We start from the raw sequence: 19,290 nt of genomic DNA on the forward strand, positions 1-19,290 counted from the left end.
TCCTCCTCCCGTAGTGAGAGAACAGTATATAGGGCAGGGATGTGCGGCGGGTGGGGAGGCGGGTGGGGCAGAGCCTCCCCACTGGAGTCCTTCCAAAAGTACTGCAGCCATGGGAGACACACGAGCACTCTCAACTCTTGTGTATGCATACCTTCCATGGCTGAAGGACTCCAGTGGGGAGGCTCTGCCTCACCTGCTTCCCCACCCGCCGCACATCCCTGGGGCAGGGGACAATTTTGTGTGATGATGATGATGATGATGAAAGGGTTAAACAGCTTCTTTCCACCTGCACCCTCCTTTGTTCAACCTGAAGCTCCCCTCCCCCGCAGCAGCTGCTTTTTTATGGTAAAGCCCCTCCCCCAAATCAATCATGGAACTACATGTCACAGTCTTGTGGGCTGGTATGTTGTCTGAACATTCTTTTATTTTAAAAATCCTTTTCATCTATTTTATTAACATGTGTTTTACGTTACTGTTACCCAAGCTTAACTTGCACTGCTAAGTGAATTTTGGCTGGTGCACCTTCTCCTTTCACTGCTGCATCTACTGAAGCTGCCAAGCTATTTTCTGCACATCCAGGTGCTATTAAAGGCAGGGGAGCAGAGGGTCAGCGAAATAGTTGGCAATCTCTGAGATCAGTCTGGATCCAGCCTGACCCTGGAGAATCAGGTGCAGTGGTGAACAGGAGCACCTTCCCCAGCTTTGGCTGGCATGCCAGCTGTGTCCTTGTCTTAAGAGAGCATGTCTGGCCATGGGGGTCTTTTTAAAGCTTTTAATGAGATGCTGTAGTTCTATTTGCAGGAATGGGGAGTGTAACCCCTCCTGATTAACTGCCCGACTTGACTTGTTCCTTTGTCCCAGATGCATACATTTTTTTAAATATGCCAATAGAGGTTCTGAGGCTGATAGACACACAATACACTCATTGGCAATCCAAGCGACTGCCGGTTTTCTGCGCAGCTGCTAAAGGCCTGGGAACCTGAATCTGGCCGCTTTAGATCAGCAGGGCCAGGGTGGGAAGAGCAGAGCACATTCCTTGGGAGACTTTGCTGTGGCTGGAATGCCCTCCTCCCTGCTGCCGAAGGAAGCTCCCCCTCTCCCCCCTCAGCTGACATCCGCTTCCCGAAAGGCCCCTCCAGGGGTGCTCGCTTTCCCACACGCCTGAGGTCAGCAGCTCAGCCCAGGGCATGGCCTTTGCACAATTCTTCCTGTCCAAGCACCGGGCCTTCTGCCAGCAGGACTCCTGGGAATAAGGCGAGGGGGCTGCCAGGGACCAAGTGCAAAGGATGCGGGGGAGGGGGCTCCTGGGCATTTAAAAATGGAGCAGGAGAGAAGCCACCATCCCGGAAATTCCTTCCTCTCCCCAGTGATTCAAGCTGAAAGGGCCTCATTCTGCCTTGCTTCTGGTGGTCACCCCAGGCTGGCCCTGGGCTTTGATTCTATACTCAGGGAGGAGGAAGGGGAGGTTATCAATAGCTATTAGCCATGATGTCTAAATGGAACCTCCATGTTCAGACGCAGTGTACCTCAGAATGGTGGATCATAGGGATAGCCTGCCAGTCAGTTAGTTGGCAACCTTCAGTCTCGAAAGACTCTGGTATCGCGCTCTGAAAGGTGGTTCTGGAACAGCGTCTAGTGTGGCTGAAAAGGCCAATCCGGGAGTGACAATCCCTTCCACACCGGGAGCAAGTGCAGTCTGTCCCTGGCCTGTCTCCCTGGCTATGGGCCTTCCTTCTTTGCCTCTTAGCCTCAGACTGTTGGCAAAGTGTCTCTTCAAACTGGGAGAGGCCATGCTGCACAGCCTGCCTCCAAGCAGGCCGCTCAGAGGCCAGGGTTTCCCACCTGTTGAGGTCCACTCCTAAGGCCTTCAGATCTCTCTTGCAGATGTCCTTGTATCGCAGCTGTGGTCTACCTGTAGGGCGCTTTCCTTGCACAAGTTCTCCATAGAGGAGATCCTTTGGGATCCGCCCATCATCCATTCTCACGACATGACCGAGCCAACGCAGGCGTCTCTGTTTCAGCAGTGCATACATGCTAGGGATTCCAGCTCGTTCCAGGACTGTGTTGTTTGGAACTTTGTCCTGCCAGGTGATGCCGAGGATGCATCGGAGGCAGCGCATGTGGAAAGCTTTCAGTTTCCTCTCCTGTTGTGAGCGAAGAGTCCATGACTCGCTGCAGTACCGAAGTGTACTCAGGATGCAAGCTCTGTAGACCTGGATCTTGGTATGTTCCGTCAGCTTCTTGTTGGACCAGACTCTCTTTGTGAGTCTGGAAAACGTGGTAGCTGCTTTACCAATGCGCTTGTTTAGCTCGGTATCGAGAGAAAGAGTGTCGGAGATCGTTGAGCCAAGGTACACCAAGTCATGGACAACCTCCAGTTCATGTGCAGAGATTGTAATGCAGGGAGGTGAGTCCACAAATGGATAAAAGTTGGACTCAGAACTGAACCAGGGAGACTGGGCTTCAAATCCTGTGCAGTCACGAGGGTCATTGAGAGCACAATCCGAAGTCCACTTCTGAGGCCCCTGCACCAGACCACACGTGTCATGAACTTGCCATAAAGCATGTTTGTTTCTACTCTCCAGCTGGCTAGGCTAGCACTGAGGTTCATGCCAGCCCCTAGAGGATGAATTTGGATGCTGACCTGGATAGGCTGGGGGTTGGGGGGTGAGAGAGGATGGCAGGAAGGCAAACAGAGGTGGCGAGGGAACATTTTCGAGTGGGGAAGGGTGGAGAGAAGGGGAAGGGAGGCAGATCATGCCCAGGAGGGGGGTGGCATCAGGTGCAGCAGCACAGGCTGAAACCTAACCCCCACTTCCAGGCCCTGCATGGGCTGCTCGAATTTGCTGGCACAGATCTGAGTAGCCTCATAGGGGTGAATGGGGCACCACGGGGAAAGGGGAAAAATATTCCTTACCCCAAGTTGCCCTCCAGCTGGTACCTCTCTTGTGTTGGATACAGTTCAGGCCACTCAGCCTGCCCGTTCCAGTGCAGGATAGGAATGGGCTGTGAATGCGTTAGGACCAGGTCCTCTCTCTTCCTGATTAATCCGCCTCACAGGGCTGTGGTGGTGACAATCACATCTGCAGAGTGCAGCATTTTCAACCTTTCCCAGCTCAGGGCACACTGTCAAGGCACTAAAATGGTCAAGGCAGACTCCTAGTTTTTTTACTTACATTAAATTACTACAATACAATTAATTTTCAATTAATATAATTAATACAATTAAATCATTACATGACAAAGGGCACAATCCTAACCAGGACTACTCAGCAGTAAGTCCTATTTTGTTCAGTGGGGCTTACTCTCAGGAAAGTGTGGTTAGGATTGCAGCCAAAGACTAGGGAGGGACATTGGGGGGGAATGTGCCTGTGGGACTTACTTCTGAGCAGACATGCCTAGAACTGGGCTTTTGGTTGCACTCTTTTTCTCAAATACAGGAGCAGACAATTGGCACTTCTCTTTAGCACTTCTCATAGAAATGGGCTATGTCAGATGCAAGGAAGGACACCAGGATGCAGGTCTCTGGTTATCTGGTGTGCTCCCTGGGGCATTTGGTGGGCCGCTGTGAGATACAGGAAGCTGGACTAGATGGGCCTATGGCCTGATCCAGTGGGGCTGTTCTTATGTTCTTAACTACAATTCCCAGGAAGCCTTGCAGGTCTTCTTGTTATCTGGTGTGCTCCCTGCGGCATTTGGTGGGCCGCTGTGAGATACGGGAAGCTGGACTAGATGGGCCTATGGCCTGATCCAGTGGGGCTGTTCTCATGTTTCTTATGTTTCTCCATATTGCAGCTGAGGCTGAGAGGAAGACAGGTGCACCTAACAAGTTCATGGCAGGCATGAGATTTGCATCACAGATGCTGTCCTAAGGCCCCCCCCCCCCAAGGATAACCAAGAATAATCTCTCAGGGGGGCACTGCCTTCCTGCTTTGCTTGTGTGTCATCTAGTTGGCCATTATTGGTAGCAAGAGGTGAGACCTCCTTTGGTCTTGTCCGTCAAGGCTCTTTGCAAACATGCTAAAGGGCAATTGGCATAAGATGTTGCCCAGCTGTGATTCATGAACTCAGTTTGACTCTCAAATCCAGCACTGAGTGAAGGCAATGAACCAGAGTCTCTAAACAGGCACACTCTTATTTGGTAATCTTGCCAACTGACCAGAGAGAAACAGATAGGCTTGCTTGCTCATGTGCCCAGGACCAGCCCATCCTTGAGGCTGACTCAGCTCAGATTAGTGGGGGGCATCCACCTCTGTCCACTCCCTGTTCAGAGAAGCTGGAGCCCACCAATCTGCCTTACTTTGCACAGTAGGAGTCCTGTGTGTGGAGGACTGTCCTCCTCTTTTCCAGTTCAGGCACTGGGAAGAGCAGAAGAGGGTGCATCACCAGGCAAGGGCTCACCAGGAGTTCATGTCTACTTATGCCTTTATTACAAGGACCTGCAGAAATCAGCAAAGGAAACTTTTCACCACATGGAGATAAGCCCAATCACCTGCAAATGTCTGCTGATCATACTGGTGTTCAAGACACAGGAGCGACGGCCAATAAAGTGTTGGCAACTTCAGCTATCCTTCAGGGAAACATATCCATCCTTACAGAGCTTCTCGTTGAGTGTCCTGATAAGCATTGTGCTGTCCTTACTCAAGGGTTGATCACGGCTGTTGCTTAGAGGCTGGTGGCCTACTTAGGATGTATGTGGATTCCAGCAGTACAGTAGCTCCTAATTGTTAGGTCTGTTTCTGTTTTGTTGTGCAAGATTAAAACTGTGAGGTGTTTGGTGTGCTCAGGGCTGAACTTCCTTTCTGTGGAGGTGTTTGTACTATGCAATGAAGCAATGACTCATCCATTCTCTCTCAGTCCATGTCACAGGGTGGTAGACAGAATGTCACCCATGGAATGTGAAGGCAGCCCCATTCATAACAAGGGATGTTGAAATGCAATACTTTGTTGATGAGTTCAATGTCTATATTTGCACATCAGAGTCAGAGGGGGAAAGGGGAGCTGTGAACCAAGGAGCTGTTGCTCCCTGCAAGCAATTGGGTGGTGCTGAGGCTTGGGACTGACCATGTTGTGCAGGGCGCATGTACACAATACCCTCCTCTCATTTCCCTATCACCCCTCCCAGGGTTGCCTCAGTACTCAAGGGTACTCGGGTACCCTTTACCTGTGGGTGCCATACAGCAAAGTGACATAAAGCAACAGCGCCATCTGATGGCTTATGGCGATAGTGCCACCAGTAGGGCTGCAGCCCTCTAGGCACATTTATGTGGGAATAAATCATGTTCAGTTTAGTGGAGCTTATTTCTGAATAAACATGCATAGAGTTGGGCCGTAATATGCACTTTGAATGAAGGAATCTAGATACTCCTGAACTCTTTTCTCACCTTCACAGATGTCAACAGAACGTGTGAAAAAGGAGCAGAATTTTGCCAACTCCATGCACTCAGCAGAGGCTGTAAACAAAACTCTGCATGTGGACCAGCATAGGCTTGATTGGGCACCCTGGTTGCACGGGGCTCCCATTTACTGGAAGAGCGCACAGGTGGGCAGGAATGGCAATGGGGGTCAGCATTATTGGGGGATGCAGACCCCTGTACCAGAGCCTTTGCTTGGTGGTGACAGAGTGGCTGTTTCTGGACCCACCCAGGTAGGTGGTGGAGAGCAGCTTGCCAAAGACCCCCTGAAGCCTGGAGCTGGCCTTGCAGTGCACAGCCCATTCAGGGGTCCCAACAAAAACACACCAGGAGAGGAGGGGCAGAGCCTGCCACCATCATGCAGATGCCCTCCCACACGTTAACTAAATGTACTTATGGAACAACTGCGCAGGGTTGTGTGAGGGCTCTTGCATGAGCGGTTGTGGAAAGGGCCTGCAGGAGCACTGCAGTGTGACAGTGAAGGGAAAGCAAGCAAGCTCCATCTGCTGCTCTGGCAATCACCCACACCTATCAGAGCTTCTAAGGGAGGAAAGAGTGGGAGCGCAGGTCCTCATGGTAAAATGGGGGCTATATTAGTGTTGTAGCATAGTTACAGGGGGGCTGTGCAGTAAGTGTTGCAGGCGTGACAATGTACTGTGTGAGCAGCTCCTCCCACTCCGTTGGAGCCATTCTGCCCAGAATAGCTTCGACAGCAAGTGGGAGGGGCCGCTTGCACAGCCATTGCAGCGCCTGCAGTACTTACCACACCACCCCCTGTAGCTATGCTACTGCCCCCTACACACACCTAGGGCTGCCAACACTGCCTAAGGCTTGTACAAACAGGATGTTCTGTCACTGAGCCAAAGAAGCCTAGGCAAAGTCTTCCGGGTTGCTTTCACTTGCCACCTAGAAGTTGATGCAGTTTCCTGAAGACTCCAGGGCAGCAGTGGGGGTTGGCAGCCTTACCTTACCATCTCCTCCTATGACTTGATTGTGCTTTGCCTCGTGATGCCGCCTTCCTTGTCTGGACTGAGTGCATAACAGGAAAACAGGTCTAAGGGGTCAGAGCAAAAGGCACTTGAGCTGAAATATTCTAAACATGTAGAATTCCATTTTTTTCCCCGAGATTTTTTTAAGAACAAAAAGATCCCTAGGAAACTTTTTGACCATTCCGTGGAAGTGTTTGTCTAAACTTCTCCCTTCCTGTGGGAAAATGCAGCATTGCCAAAAAAGAAAAAAGTAAGAAAAAGAAAAAAAATGCTGTTTTTCTGTCTCCATATTAAGTACCACGTTTTCCAGACTCACAAAGAGAGTCTGGTCCAACAAGAAGCTGACGGAACATACCAAGATCCAGGTCTACAGAGCTTTCGTCCTGAGTACACTTCTGTACTGCAGCGTGTCATGGACTCTCCGCTCACAACAGGAGAGGAAACTGAACGCTTTCCACATGCGCTGCCTCCGACGCATTCTCGGCATCACCTGGCAGGACAAAGTTCCAAACAACACAGTCCTGGAACGTGCTGGAATGCCTAGCATGTATGCACTGCTGAAACAGAGACGCCTGCGTTGGCTCGGTCATGTCGTGAGAATGGATGATGGCCGGATCCCAAAGGATCTCCTCTATGGAGAACTCGTGCAAGGAAAGCGCCCTACAGGTAGACCACAGCTGTGATACAAGGACATCTGCAAGAGGGATCTGAAGGCCTTAGGAATGGACCTCAACAAGTGGGAAACCCTGGCCTCTGAGTGGCCTGCTTGGAGGCAGGCTGTGCAGCATGGCCTTTCCCAGTTTGAAAAGACACTTGGCCAACAGGCTGAGGCAAAGAGGCAAAGAAGGAAGGCCCATAGCCAGGGAGACAGACCAGGGAAAGACTGCACTTGCTCCCGTTGTGGAAGGGATTGTCACTCCCGAATTGGCCTTTTCAGCCACACTAGACGCTGTGCCAGAACCACCTTTCAGAGCGCGATACCATAGTCTTTCGAGACTGAAGGTTGCCAATATATATAATATATTAAGTATCTGTGAATCCTATCCTAACCTACACAGCCAGGTCGCATGGCCCATGCTGTATCCAGCAGAGGTTAGGAAGTGGCTGGAGGTCTCCTGACAGTAAGGAGAGATATTTTCCTAAACTCTGAGTATATAGCTGGCACAAATCATGCAGAACAAATCACACCAAGCCCCCATCCTTTGATCTTTATTGAACCAGGAAAGGGGATGGCTGCCATTCAGACACTATGCTTCTGTTTTCCCTTTCAGTTATACAGAGGAGTGCAATAAGGCTGAAGACTCTGCTGTGAAGTGAGCACAAAGCTCTGTCAGAAAATGGGCAGACCTTCTCTTGAGCCACAGTGAAGTCAGCAGAATTGAAGCAAATAGGGGGAGGGGGGAACTGAAATTCTCTTTCATGAAGACAACTGATAGAGTAGCTAAGAGGGAATCAGGAGCCTCTCTGCTGAATCTTGCCTCCCCCCCCCCCACGGTAGCATAGTTAGAGCAGGTGCAAAGCACTAAGTCTTGCAGGGAGCCTCCCCAAGGTGTGCTAGTGGCCCCTCCCCTTCTGAGCCAGGCGTTTGCCTCCATTTTGCTCCCCCTGCCCAGAATGGCTCCAAAGAGTAGGGGGAGGGGTTTCTTGCATGCTGCAGTGAAGCACCCTGCAAAACTTAGTGCTTCTCACCCCCTCTAGTTACACCACTGCCCCAGACTCACTGGGTGCCCTTAGGCAAGTCACAATCTACCAACCTCAGTGCCCCACATGCAATTGTCATTTCAGGATCATGACCCAATAACGGATCTGAGATTGGATTTTGAGCACAAAATTCCAGCTGAATTTTCAGTTTGGGGAGTGGATTTCAGCTGCATGTTTTTAGGTTCTTGGTGGCAAGACATCATATTCATGTTTATACTCTCCCCCTCCCCACTTTCCAAATATCAAGGAACCAATTTTAAGCTTCTAAGTATTTGAAATTTAGCATTAAAAAATGTGGAGCATTTCAGACAAAACCTGCATGCACAGCTTTCAGCTCAGTGTTTGGCTGTTTTTGACAATGCAGTGTGAGACAACTTATCTACAGTCATCTGTCTCTCTCTGCTTGGTTACTGTCAGATCTGAAAAAATAGAGCTCCTCCAGCAAGGGGGCATGGAGCTGCTTTCTGGCACTTCCAGATGGTGTGGGTCTCTGCACAGTGATTAGCCAGGGCAGTGAGGAATAGAACTTCCATGTACAGAGGCTGTCTACCTAATCCTACCACTGCTGGGGCCAAATCTGCACTGAGCAGGTGGTTGGACTAGATTGTCTCCAAGGACCCCTTACAACTCTAGCATGAGCTTCCGGAGGCATGTGTTGGAAGTGGAATGATAGACCATGTGGCCCTTTGGCTTGTACTAGCAAAGCAATTTTTAGGAAACAAGTATGGTCCACAGGATGGGGAGTAGGATTGCCATCTGTATTACTGAGGAAGTAACACAGTGCCTGTATTTTGGGAAATAATAAAGTAAAAAAAACATAATCAGGATTTATTTAAAGCTATGATTCTAGCTATCCATGCAGTTATAGCATATGGATGGAAAATGGACTGTGGAAAAATGGAATTGGTATTTATATGAATGGATACAATCAGACATAGTATCAATACTGAAACAGGATAAGACATGGGAAGATAAGAAAACCGCGATAAAAAAGAAAGGTTGAGATATATAAGATGGGTAAGGGAAGGGGGAGCCAATACTGTTATAATGGATAAAATCCAAAAGGTGTGCTTATGGCTGCAGATATAAATACTTAATGTTAATGGTCACTGTTCATGGGGGGAGGGAAAAAAGGGGGGGAAAGATTGTTGATCTATGAGTATGTAAATATAAGTGGAATGTATACTTTAAAAAATTAAATATCAATAAAATTTAAACAAAAAACAAAAAACAACAACAAAAAAACCACAGTGCCTGTATAAAGGCACTGCTCCAGTGCCTTTATGACAGCAGCTTGGCATACAAAAGTGTAGCTTTCCTCTCACTTCCAGGAAAAACTTTGCGCCCAGCTGTATGCAAGTTTGCAGAGTAGGCTGCCTTTGAACATGGAGGCAGTGGCGTAGCTAAAGATTGTGTAGCCCAATGCTCAAAATGATGCACCAGAAGAGACGTCATGCCCAGGTTTTTAAAAAAGTGAAAATGGGGAAAAATCCATCTCCTCCCCCCAGCACGATGGTATTATTTGAAAATACTAAGTTTTCACGATTTTGGCCACTAGTGTCAAGCTGAGGTTGTTGCCCCCCCCCCGCAATTGCTATCCCCTGCACCCCCTTAGCTATGCCACTGCATGGAGATTCTATTCCAAGTTGTCCTGAGTAATCACTATGGACAAGACCAACACCAGCAGGAATCTAGGCTTGTATAAAAAGCAGAACTTTGTGTGCGAAATGATAACTCAGAGGTGTCCTAGTTATGAGCACCAATGCTGAGATTACAGGGAGATTCTAGTGCTTTTGAGGAAACCTCAGCAAGCTTGGCATTAGCTCTCTCTCTTTGGCTGGATGTTCTGCACCCATGAGGCTTTGAAGGGCACAGGTGTTGCAGTGACAATAGTGCCCCACTGCCCAGGGGGGCACTCTTGCAAGATTGGAGACAGCTGCTCTTCCTTGCCCTCTTCATTGTCTCCCCACCTCCCACCTCTGTTCACCCTGTCCAGCCCTGAGGACAGAATACAGCTGACCAGCAGAGCCCCAGCAATGGCACACAAGACTGTGCCCACTGCCCGGCAAATCCCCAGCGCATGGTTGTACTCTACAGCTTGCTGGTCAAGCACCATGAACTCTTCTTCACCAATTCCTTCCAGCTTGGGGGGCAAGAGGTACCCCGTGGCCAGGGCTGCAGCTCCAATGAGCAACAGCAGGGTCCCAGTGGAGAAGGTCACCTTGGGAGAGAGGAGGAGGAGAGAAGCTGTCAGCGGATGGGCAACATAACTTGTTCATGCTTCTTTTATACAAGGATCTTTGCTGCACAAAAAAAGACCCCACAGATTGGGAATCTGTATCGGTTGGTGCCAGGATTCTACCCTAGCATTTGTGCTAAGAAACACAAGTTAAGAAGGCCAATTCTATGCTTGGGATCATTAGGAAAGGTATTGAGAACAAAACGGCTGGTATTATAATGCCGTTGTACAAATCGATGGTAAGGCCACACCTGGAGTATTGTGTCCAGCTCTGGTCGCCGCATCTCAAAAAAGACATCGTGGAAATGGAAAAGGTGCAAAAGAGAGCGACTAAGATGGTTACGGGGCTGGGGCACCTTCCTTACGAGGAAAGGCTATGGCGTTTGGGCCTCTTCAGCCTAGAAAAGAGACGCCTGAGGGGGGGACATGATTGAGACATACAAAATTATGCAGGGGATGGACAGAGTGGATAGGGAGAAGCTCTTTACACTCTCACATAACACCAGACCCAGGGGACAGCCACTAAAATTGAGTGTTGGGAGAGTTAGAACAGACAAAAGAAAATATTTCTTTACTCAGCGTGTGGTTGGTCTGTGGAACTCCTTGCCACAGGATGTGGTGACAGCATCTGGCCTGTACGCCTTTAAAAGGGGATTGGACTGGAGGACTGGAGGAAAAATCCATTACGGGGTACAAGCCATGATGTGTATGCACAACCTCCTGATTTTAGAAATGGGCTATGTCAGAAGGCTAGATGCAGGGGAGGGCACCAGGATGAGGTCTCTTGTTATCTGGTGTGCTCCCTGGGGCATTTGGTGGGCTGCTGTGCGATACAGGAAGCTGGACTAGATGGGCCTATGGCCTGATCCAGTGGGGCTGTTCTTATGCAGAGTGTCTTTCCCCACTACTCAGTAGCTACAACCAGTTAGTAGACATTTGAAATGGAGGGAAAGCACTCTCCGTTGGTCAAGTCCCCACTTCTGCTTGAAGCAAGTGATGACTCTTCCTTCCCATCCTTCTCCACCCAAACCAAGGAATAGTTCATCAGTCCCAGACTCTGGACTGCCAAGGTGACTGGAGGGGAACACCCACCTTCTAGCTGAGCCCTGAAGGCAGAAACACAACTAGTGGGCCAGGATTCTTGGCCTGGCCATTGGAGAGGGAGGAAATTCACTGAGAAGCAAACAAAACTGTGCTAATGTCCAGGGACTTGCAGAAGTTCTATCTCCAGTTGTGGAGAAAAAAATGGATTGGGGGGTGTCAAATGAATTTGCCAGGATTTGTAGTATGAAAGGTGGAGTGCCAGGCAGGCCAGGCAGCTGCAAGGTTGTGCCAGAGGATCCCTGAGAGTGGGGCAGAGAATGCTGAGAGCAACTCTCAGGTCACCCAGTGGCAAGCCATAGCTGTGGCCATGACAGTGCTCAAAGGGCATGAGGAATGGCAAAACTTGAACTGCAAAGTCTGCCTACCTTCAGGGTAGCTCCAGGATACTCCAGTGGTCTGCAGGTGGCGCCAGAGTCATCTCAGAAGCTGCCTGGACCTTGCTGACCTAGGCAGCTCTGAATGTGACTGGGGGAGACACTTGTCTCTCTTGCCCTCTGCAGCAAGGCATTGGGAGACCATATTCCTGCAGTTACTGCTTCTTTCCCTCCTTGGGCCCGTTCCCTGTTTCTGGCCTCCTCATTCTTTGGACCAGTGTCCCCAGACCCTGCTCCCCATCAGTCCCGTTAACGCCTCAGCTCAGTGAAGTGGATTCTGGAGTGGCGATCCTGCCTGGACCTCACAGCTTCCATTCCTGCCCTACTCAGCCAACCTTCCTGCTGTTCAGAGCCTTGCAAATATCCAGTGAACTCATCAGAACATAAGCATTGAAGAATACAAGACAAGCCCTGGCTGAACCAGACCAACAGTCCAGAATCTTGTCCAGTAACAGCCACAAAGATGTTTCCCAGCAGCTGACAAAGAGGGCATGAAGCCAATAGTGTTCCCTTGTTGTCCCTAGTACCTGGCAGTCAGAGACACACTGCTCCAAAACCTGGAGGTTCTAATAAGCTACTACAGCTATTAGGCAACCTCTCCCCCTCCATGAATTTGTCCAATGCCTTTAAAAGCCATTGGTGCAAGTGGCCATCTTGTTGTTGGAAATGCCGGACCTTATGTGTTGCATAGGAAGGGAGGATGACTTTCTTTGGCGTGCCCTGAACCTGCTGCCAGCCAATTTTCTTGGGTGATCCCCGAGCTCCAGCACTATGAGAGGTCATCTGGTCTTTCTCCAGCCTTCCATCTCAGCAGCAGGTGAGCTTGCCTGTACTGGGCTGAGCTTTGGGGATTTGGAACCAAGTGAACATTATTACAGGATTGGCCAATCAGAGAATGCAAAGCTAGGAGGAAAAATGCTCCATCCATCCCAGCCTTTGCTGATGGGCTGGCTTGGTGAGTGGTCCTGAGCTGTTCACATCAATGATCTCGTTACCAGAAAAATGAATGCCAAGCTGCTGCTGAAGGCATAGGAGCAGGGCCAGTCAGAACCGCAAGGCAACAAGGGCTGCCCAGCTGCCCCTCCCAAGTCACTCGTAGCTGGCACAGCAAATATAGGGTTGCTGCTGTCCTAGCCAGGCTGACAAGGCCCAGAAGGCCAGGCTTGCTTACTGGGGAGAAAATGTCCCATTGAACTCAATGTCATGTTCTCTGTCAACATGCCTTAGGTTGGACTATTAGGGTAAAACACAAATGAGGCCTGACTGATGCAGGGATAAGTTCTCACCCCTCCCCTTTATTTATTTACAGCCCAATCCTAGGCATGTCTACTTAGAAGTAAGTCCCATTAGAGTCAATGGGACTTACTCCCAAGAAAGTGTGGATAGGATTGGGCTGTTATTTATGCAATTAAGAATAGGCAGCCTTTCTCCTTCAACTGCAGGGCCATCAAGGTGCCTTACAATTTCAGCAGAGACAACTCCAGAGGACATTCCCTTCCAAAAGCAAAGGCAGTCTGCACATGGCCAGGGACACCTTTTTCAATTCTTTTGAAAAACAAAAATATTTTGTTACTTAATAGGAGAGAAAGGAATTCTGTATATGCTCAGAGGTACTCATATCAAGGTGCCAGCAAATAAAGTCTAGCAGTCCAGGCTGGTATTTGACACTCTGTTACAGCCCTTACCTTCCAGAGGACTGAGGTCCACCTCCTGCAAGCCAGAGAGGATGGCGACTTGCTAAGATCATTGTCTGGGCTTGCACCAGTGCAGTCCTCATAGAAGAGGTGCAGGTAGGAACGCACGCCATACCACTTGCCCTGTTCCACGTTTGGGCCCCGGCAGCAGCCACAGGAGTCCTCGCCGGCTGTGTGCATTGGACCTGGATGGGGGCACACAGAGGAAGGTCAAGCTCTCCTCTTGTGTGTGATGGTATCTGGCATATTTATCCCAGTAAAATAGATCTATGACCCAATCCTAACCTCAATTTACATGGGATCTCAGGTGGATCCCATGGCCTGCTGCCATAAATCCATTTTTGACTGACCATCAGGTGCTCCAGAGCGGCCTGCACAAATGACTGGAGGCTGCATGTGCCCAACCACAGAGCCCAGCCTTTGCCGAACCAGGCAAGTTGGTAGAGGGGGCAGGTTGGGGAAGATTTGGGGGAGGTGTGCAATGGTTTGGGGGAAGACAGAGAGTAGTTCAGGGGAGGGAGGGGATGGATCCTGGCGGCAGCAACTTGCACCAGGATCCTATACCTGATTTTTCAGTCAACCCTCCGCCCTTCCTCTCCTCAGACTTACGGCGGCCCGTGTGGTCACTGGAGCTAGGCAGTTTGACTGGGTCAGTCTGCTTCTCCGGGGGCTACATTGGCTGCCCATTCGTTTCCGGGCCCAATTCAAGGTGCTGGTCTTGACCTTTAAAGCCCTATAGTGCTCTGGGCCAGGCTATCTTAGAGATCGCCTACTCTCGTACAATCCGGCTCGTCCTCTCAGGTCATCAGAGAAGGCCTTTTTACATGTGCCGCTGCCTAAAGAGGTACGTGGGGCGGCGGCAAGAAATAGGGCCTTCTCAGTAGTGGCACCAATGTTATGGAACTCCCTTCCCCTTGACTTGAGAATGGCTCCCTCCCTCGAGACCTTTCAGCGAGGCCTGAAGACCTTGTTGTTTACACAAGCCTTCTGACTCTATGGCCTTTTTAACATCTTTTATACATCTTTTAGTTTTTTACAGGCGTGATTCCTCCTTGAACTGCTGTTTTATGCTCTTTTTATACTGACTTTTATCTGATTACTGTTTTTATGGTTTCTCTTAATGTGTTTTTAATATGTTTTTGATCTGTTAAATTATGTTTTAATTTGTTTTTTAATATGTTGTAAGCCGCCCTGGGTCCCTTTGGGGAGAAGGGCGGGATAAAAATAAAGTTTATTATTATTATTATTATTACACCATCTACATAGCTGGCATAGGTCTGAGGACACCCACAGGCCACTAGAAGGTCTACTGAGGGATGAGCTGTGTACATACATTTTGTGGGCCTCCTGGTTACCCCCCTCCCCCCACAGAATGTGGTGCACACTCAATTGGCACAGCTGCAGGCTACATCGTGGCAGGAGTTAAGACTGGGCTGCTTATCAAGGACATGAATTGTTGGGTAGTATAAGGAAAGTTATAAATATTTTTGTCCCACAGCCTGGTAGGGCCTTCATTAGGAACAACTGGTTAGCAACCTTCAGTCTCAAAAGACTATGGTATAAGGCCTACAGCACCCGGTATTCCCAGGCTGACTCCCATCCAAGTACTAACCAGGCCTGACCCTGCTTAGCTTCCGAGATCATGGTATAAGCCTACAGCACCCGGTATTCCCAGGCGGTCTCCCATCCAAGTACTGACCAGGCCTGACCCTGCTTAGCTTCCGAGATCATGGTAGAAGCCTACAGCACCCGGTATTCCCAGGCGGTCTCCCATCCAAGGACTAACCAGGCCTGACCCTGCTTAGCTTCCGAGATCATGGTAGAAGCCTACAGCACCCGGTATTCCCAGGCGGTCTCCCATCCAAGTACTAACCAGGCCTGACCCTGCTTAGCTTCCGAGATCTGACGAGATCAGGCATGTGCAGGGTAACTAAAAGCGCACAAAGTCCTTCTGCAGCTCACCTTCTAGTTCTCCAGATATTTGTGAAATACCACCACATATTTTTGTCAACAACTTCCTAGGACATGGGAACTACTTTGCATGTGGGAACTGACTTATGAGGTATCAGATCCCCCCATTATGCAATTATTTATTGTTTTATGAAACCGAAGCTGTAGTAATAGCTTAATGCACCCACACGTCTCTTCGCCCAGTGGTGTAGCTAGAGGGGGTGCAAAGTACTAAGTTTTGCAGGGAGCCTCCCTATGCTGTGCAAGCAGCCCCTCTCCTCTGGAGCCAGGCATTCACCTCCATTTTGCTCTCCTCACCCAGAATGGCTCTGAAGGGGGGGAGGGACCGTTGTATGCCACAGGGAGACTCCCTGCAAAACTTAGTGCTTTGGAATGCCTCTAGCTACACCACTGACTTTGCCTACTTATAGGTTGAAATATTTCTGTGTTGCTTTTCTGTTGCAAGAAAGCGCCTATAAGAAATGCAGAAACAGTCATGAAAACAACATGAAACCAGCAACAGGCAGAGACAATAAACAAGTCAGAGCTTTAAAATGTAAAAGAAAGAGCATCAACAACAAACTTCATACAAGATCTGTGTGCGATCAGCAGAGCAGCAGCAGTACACAATACACACAGAAAATCTTAGGAAACCTCTGGCTTCTATTGTTATGGTCAAACAGGTTGTCCCAGAATGTGGAACAGCTGCTGCCTGGGCCATCTAGTCATACCCAGAATGGCTGCAGTGAGATGAAGAAGACCTGATGAATGGGTCTTGGCCACTGAGGGCCCCTGTAGTAATCTATCAGGAGACCTGTCCCTTTGGCTCTGGTCAGAAAAACAGAGAGACTCATGAATTAGTTGCTATGGGCCAGAAGTTAGCTATGGGCTAACCCCAGATGGGTATCTGAAGGAGTCCATCCCCTCCAATATCAACCATCAGTCAACTGACAATGTATTTGCAGGGTCTCCTTTTGTAGTTAGATCACACCCATATTTAGATTACTGTAGATTAGATCAGTAATTCTCAAACTTTTAGCACTGGGACCCACTTTTTAGAATGAGAATCTGTCAGGACCCACCAGAAGTGATGTCATGACTGGAAGTGACATCACCAAGCTGGAAAATTTTTAACAATCCTGGGCTGCAATTGTACCCACACTTATCCAGGAGTAAGTCCTGTTTACTATCATTATTAAAAGGATATACATAGTAGCCTGTTAAACCCCAGCTATGTAGCATTTCCCCAAATGTAGTCACAAACCATGCTAGCATCAAGTCTAATATATTAAAAATAAAATATTGAAATGAGTGGGGACCCACCTGAAATTGACTTGTGTCCCACCTAGTGGGTCCAGACCCACAGTTTGAGAAACACTGGGTTAGATTACAATAATGTGCTCTATGTGGGGCTGCCTCTGAAGATGGAAAAATTGGGGCAAAAAATCAAAACTTTACATATAGTCTCATGGGTTCTGAGCTGTCTGTGACAGATCAGGAGAGAGATCTTGGGGTGGTGGTGGACAGGTCGATGAAAGTGTCGACTCAATATGCGGCGGCAGTAAAGAAGGCCAATTCTATGCTTGGGATCATTAGAAAAGGTATTGAGATCAAAACGGCTAATATTATAATGCCGTTGTACAAATCAATGATAAGGCCACACCTGGAGTATTGTGTCCAGTTCTGGTCGCCACATCTCAAAAAAGACATCGTGGAAATGGAAAAGGTGCAAAAGAGAGCGACTAAGATGATTACGAGGCTGGGGCACCTTCCTTATGAGGAAAGGCTACGGCGTTTGGGCCTCTTCAGCCTAGAAAAGAGGCACCTGAGGGGGGACATGATTGAGACATACAAAATTATGCAGGGGATGAACAGAGTGGATAGAGAGATGCTTTTTACACTCTCACATAACACCAGAACCAGGGGACATCCGCTAAAATTGAGTGTTGGGAGAGTTAGAACAGATAAAAGAAAATATTTCTTTACTCAGCGTGTGGTTGGTCTGTGGAACTCCTTGCCACAGGATGTGGTGATGGCATCTGGCCTGGATGCCTTTAAAAGGGGATTGGACAAGTTTCTGGAGGAAAAATCCTTTACAGGTTCCAAGCCATGATGTGTATGTGCAACCTCCTGATTTTAGAAATGGGCTACGTCAGAATGCCAGATGCAAGGCACCAGGATGAGGTCTCTTGTTATCTGGTGTGCTCCCTGGGGCATTTGGTGGGCTGCTGTGAGTTGCAGGAAGCTGGACTAGATGGGCCTTTGGCCTGATCCAGTGGGGCTGTTCTTATGTTCTTAGTTCGGAAACTGCAACTAGTGCAGAACACAGCTGCCCGTGTGGTTGCTGGGGCTCATCGATCTGACTCGGGCCACTGCTTAGGCAGCTAACTGGCTGAGGTTCATTTCTGCACTGAATTCAAAGTGCTAGTTTTGACTTTCAAAACCCTATACGGTTCGGAACCAGGATATTTGAGGGAGTGCCTTCGTCCATATAATCTTACCCGTCCTCTCAGGTCATCTGAGGAGGCCTTTCTGACTGTGTCACCACCTGTGGAGGTGAGAGGGGTGGTAGCTAGGAATAGGGTCTTCTCAGTGGTGGTCCCCTGGAATTAAGAACAGCGCCTTTCTCTGGAGACCTTTCGGCAGGGCCTCAAGACCTTATTTATGAAGGCTTTTAATTGACGCTCAGGGCTGGCGCTTTTTAATGATTTTTAATTGTCCTGATCCTGGGGGTGTTTTATTGTTCCAATTGTTTTTAATGTTTTGATTCTTTTAATACTGTGTTGATTTTATGTATTGATTTTATGATTAGCCTTGTTGAGACCCCTTTGGTGTGGGAGAAAGAGGGGATAAAAATACATAAAAATAAATAAATATTTACCTTGTGCATTTGCTTCAGCTACTGAACAGACAGCAGAAAATTTTTAAATAAATAAAAATATCCTGCCCTTCCTGCAAGTTCAGGGTGGACTGTGTGCAGTTTGTCTCATTTCACTCCCCTTGTTCTCACAATAGCCCTCAGAGGTAGGAACATCTGGGTTTTAAAAACTGAAATTTTTTTAATCAAAAAGCAAACCATTCTGAGCAGAAAAGTCGGCAGGGGGAGAAAGAGAGAAGAGGGTGCTTCTTAACCCTTTCCTAACCAGCTGGTAAAAACTCACATGGAACCCTGTTAAGGGAGAGAAGGCATTATCTGATTGTAGCAGCGGGAAAAGCAGTCAATGTGGAAAGAATGAGCATCTCTTTTCCTCACTGGTGACAAATGACTGGGAAGAAAGGTTTAAGCACCCCCCCCTCCAAGAACTGCCACTTAAAACAGACCCCCCCCCAGCTGCATTTCATGAAAATAAACAATGGCTTTGTTTGGGACTTGGCTACATGTGTGTTTGCATGCAGAGTGTAATTTATGCCAAGTGGAGCTTTGAACCTGAGTTCAAATGCACCACTGACTATGGCCACACACCACATTGGCTTGTGTCACCATGCACCATCTGTGTGCAAATGAAGGGAAGGGAAGCAACCCTGGGTGGCGAAACATGATAACTGCGAGAAGGAAGAAGGCCTGAGCCAGGAGGAGAGAGCTGAGCTGTTGGGAGAGGGAGCAGGAGCCAGAAGGCAGCTGGGCAGAAGCCTGGGGACTTCTAGTCCAGGACTGTCTGGCTTTCCAAGAACTCCAACAGAGGTGCTGCTTTCCCAGCTTTGCTCTCTGAGATCCTTTTAAGTGGTGACAACGGAAACCGGGACATTTGGAGCAGCGCATTTGTCCGCTATAGAGCTATGGCCTGCCCTGAGCATGTGATGGGATGGTGTCTTATCAATGGGACC

General features: G+C 48.8%; 1 protein-coding gene and 1 pseudogene across 1 annotated transcript in view; both read right to left on the reverse strand.

Annotated features, from left to right (window-relative positions):
- Nucleotides 1-9,923: 9,923 nt before the first annotated feature.
- NRSN2 (neurensin 2) overlaps nt 9,924-19,290 on the reverse strand; it is a 30,326-nt gene continuing 20,959 nt past the window's right edge. The window contains exons 2-3 of the mRNA XM_066624739.1: nt 13,507-13,700; nt 9,924-10,325 (exon numbers count right to left, since the gene is read on the reverse strand). Coding sequence (XP_066480836.1) covers nt 9,924-10,325; nt 13,507-13,700 — 596 coding nt within the window. The remainder of the gene's footprint in view (nt 10,326-13,506; nt 13,701-19,290) is intronic.
- Nucleotides 15,340-15,453, reverse strand: LOC136650463 (5S ribosomal RNA; annotated as a pseudogene).

This window comes from Tiliqua scincoides, chromosome 4, assembly GCF_035046505.1.
Source record: "Tiliqua scincoides isolate rTilSci1 chromosome 4, rTilSci1.hap2, whole genome shotgun sequence".
Taxonomy (NCBI): Eukaryota; Metazoa; Chordata; class Lepidosauria; order Squamata; family Scincidae; genus Tiliqua; species Tiliqua scincoides.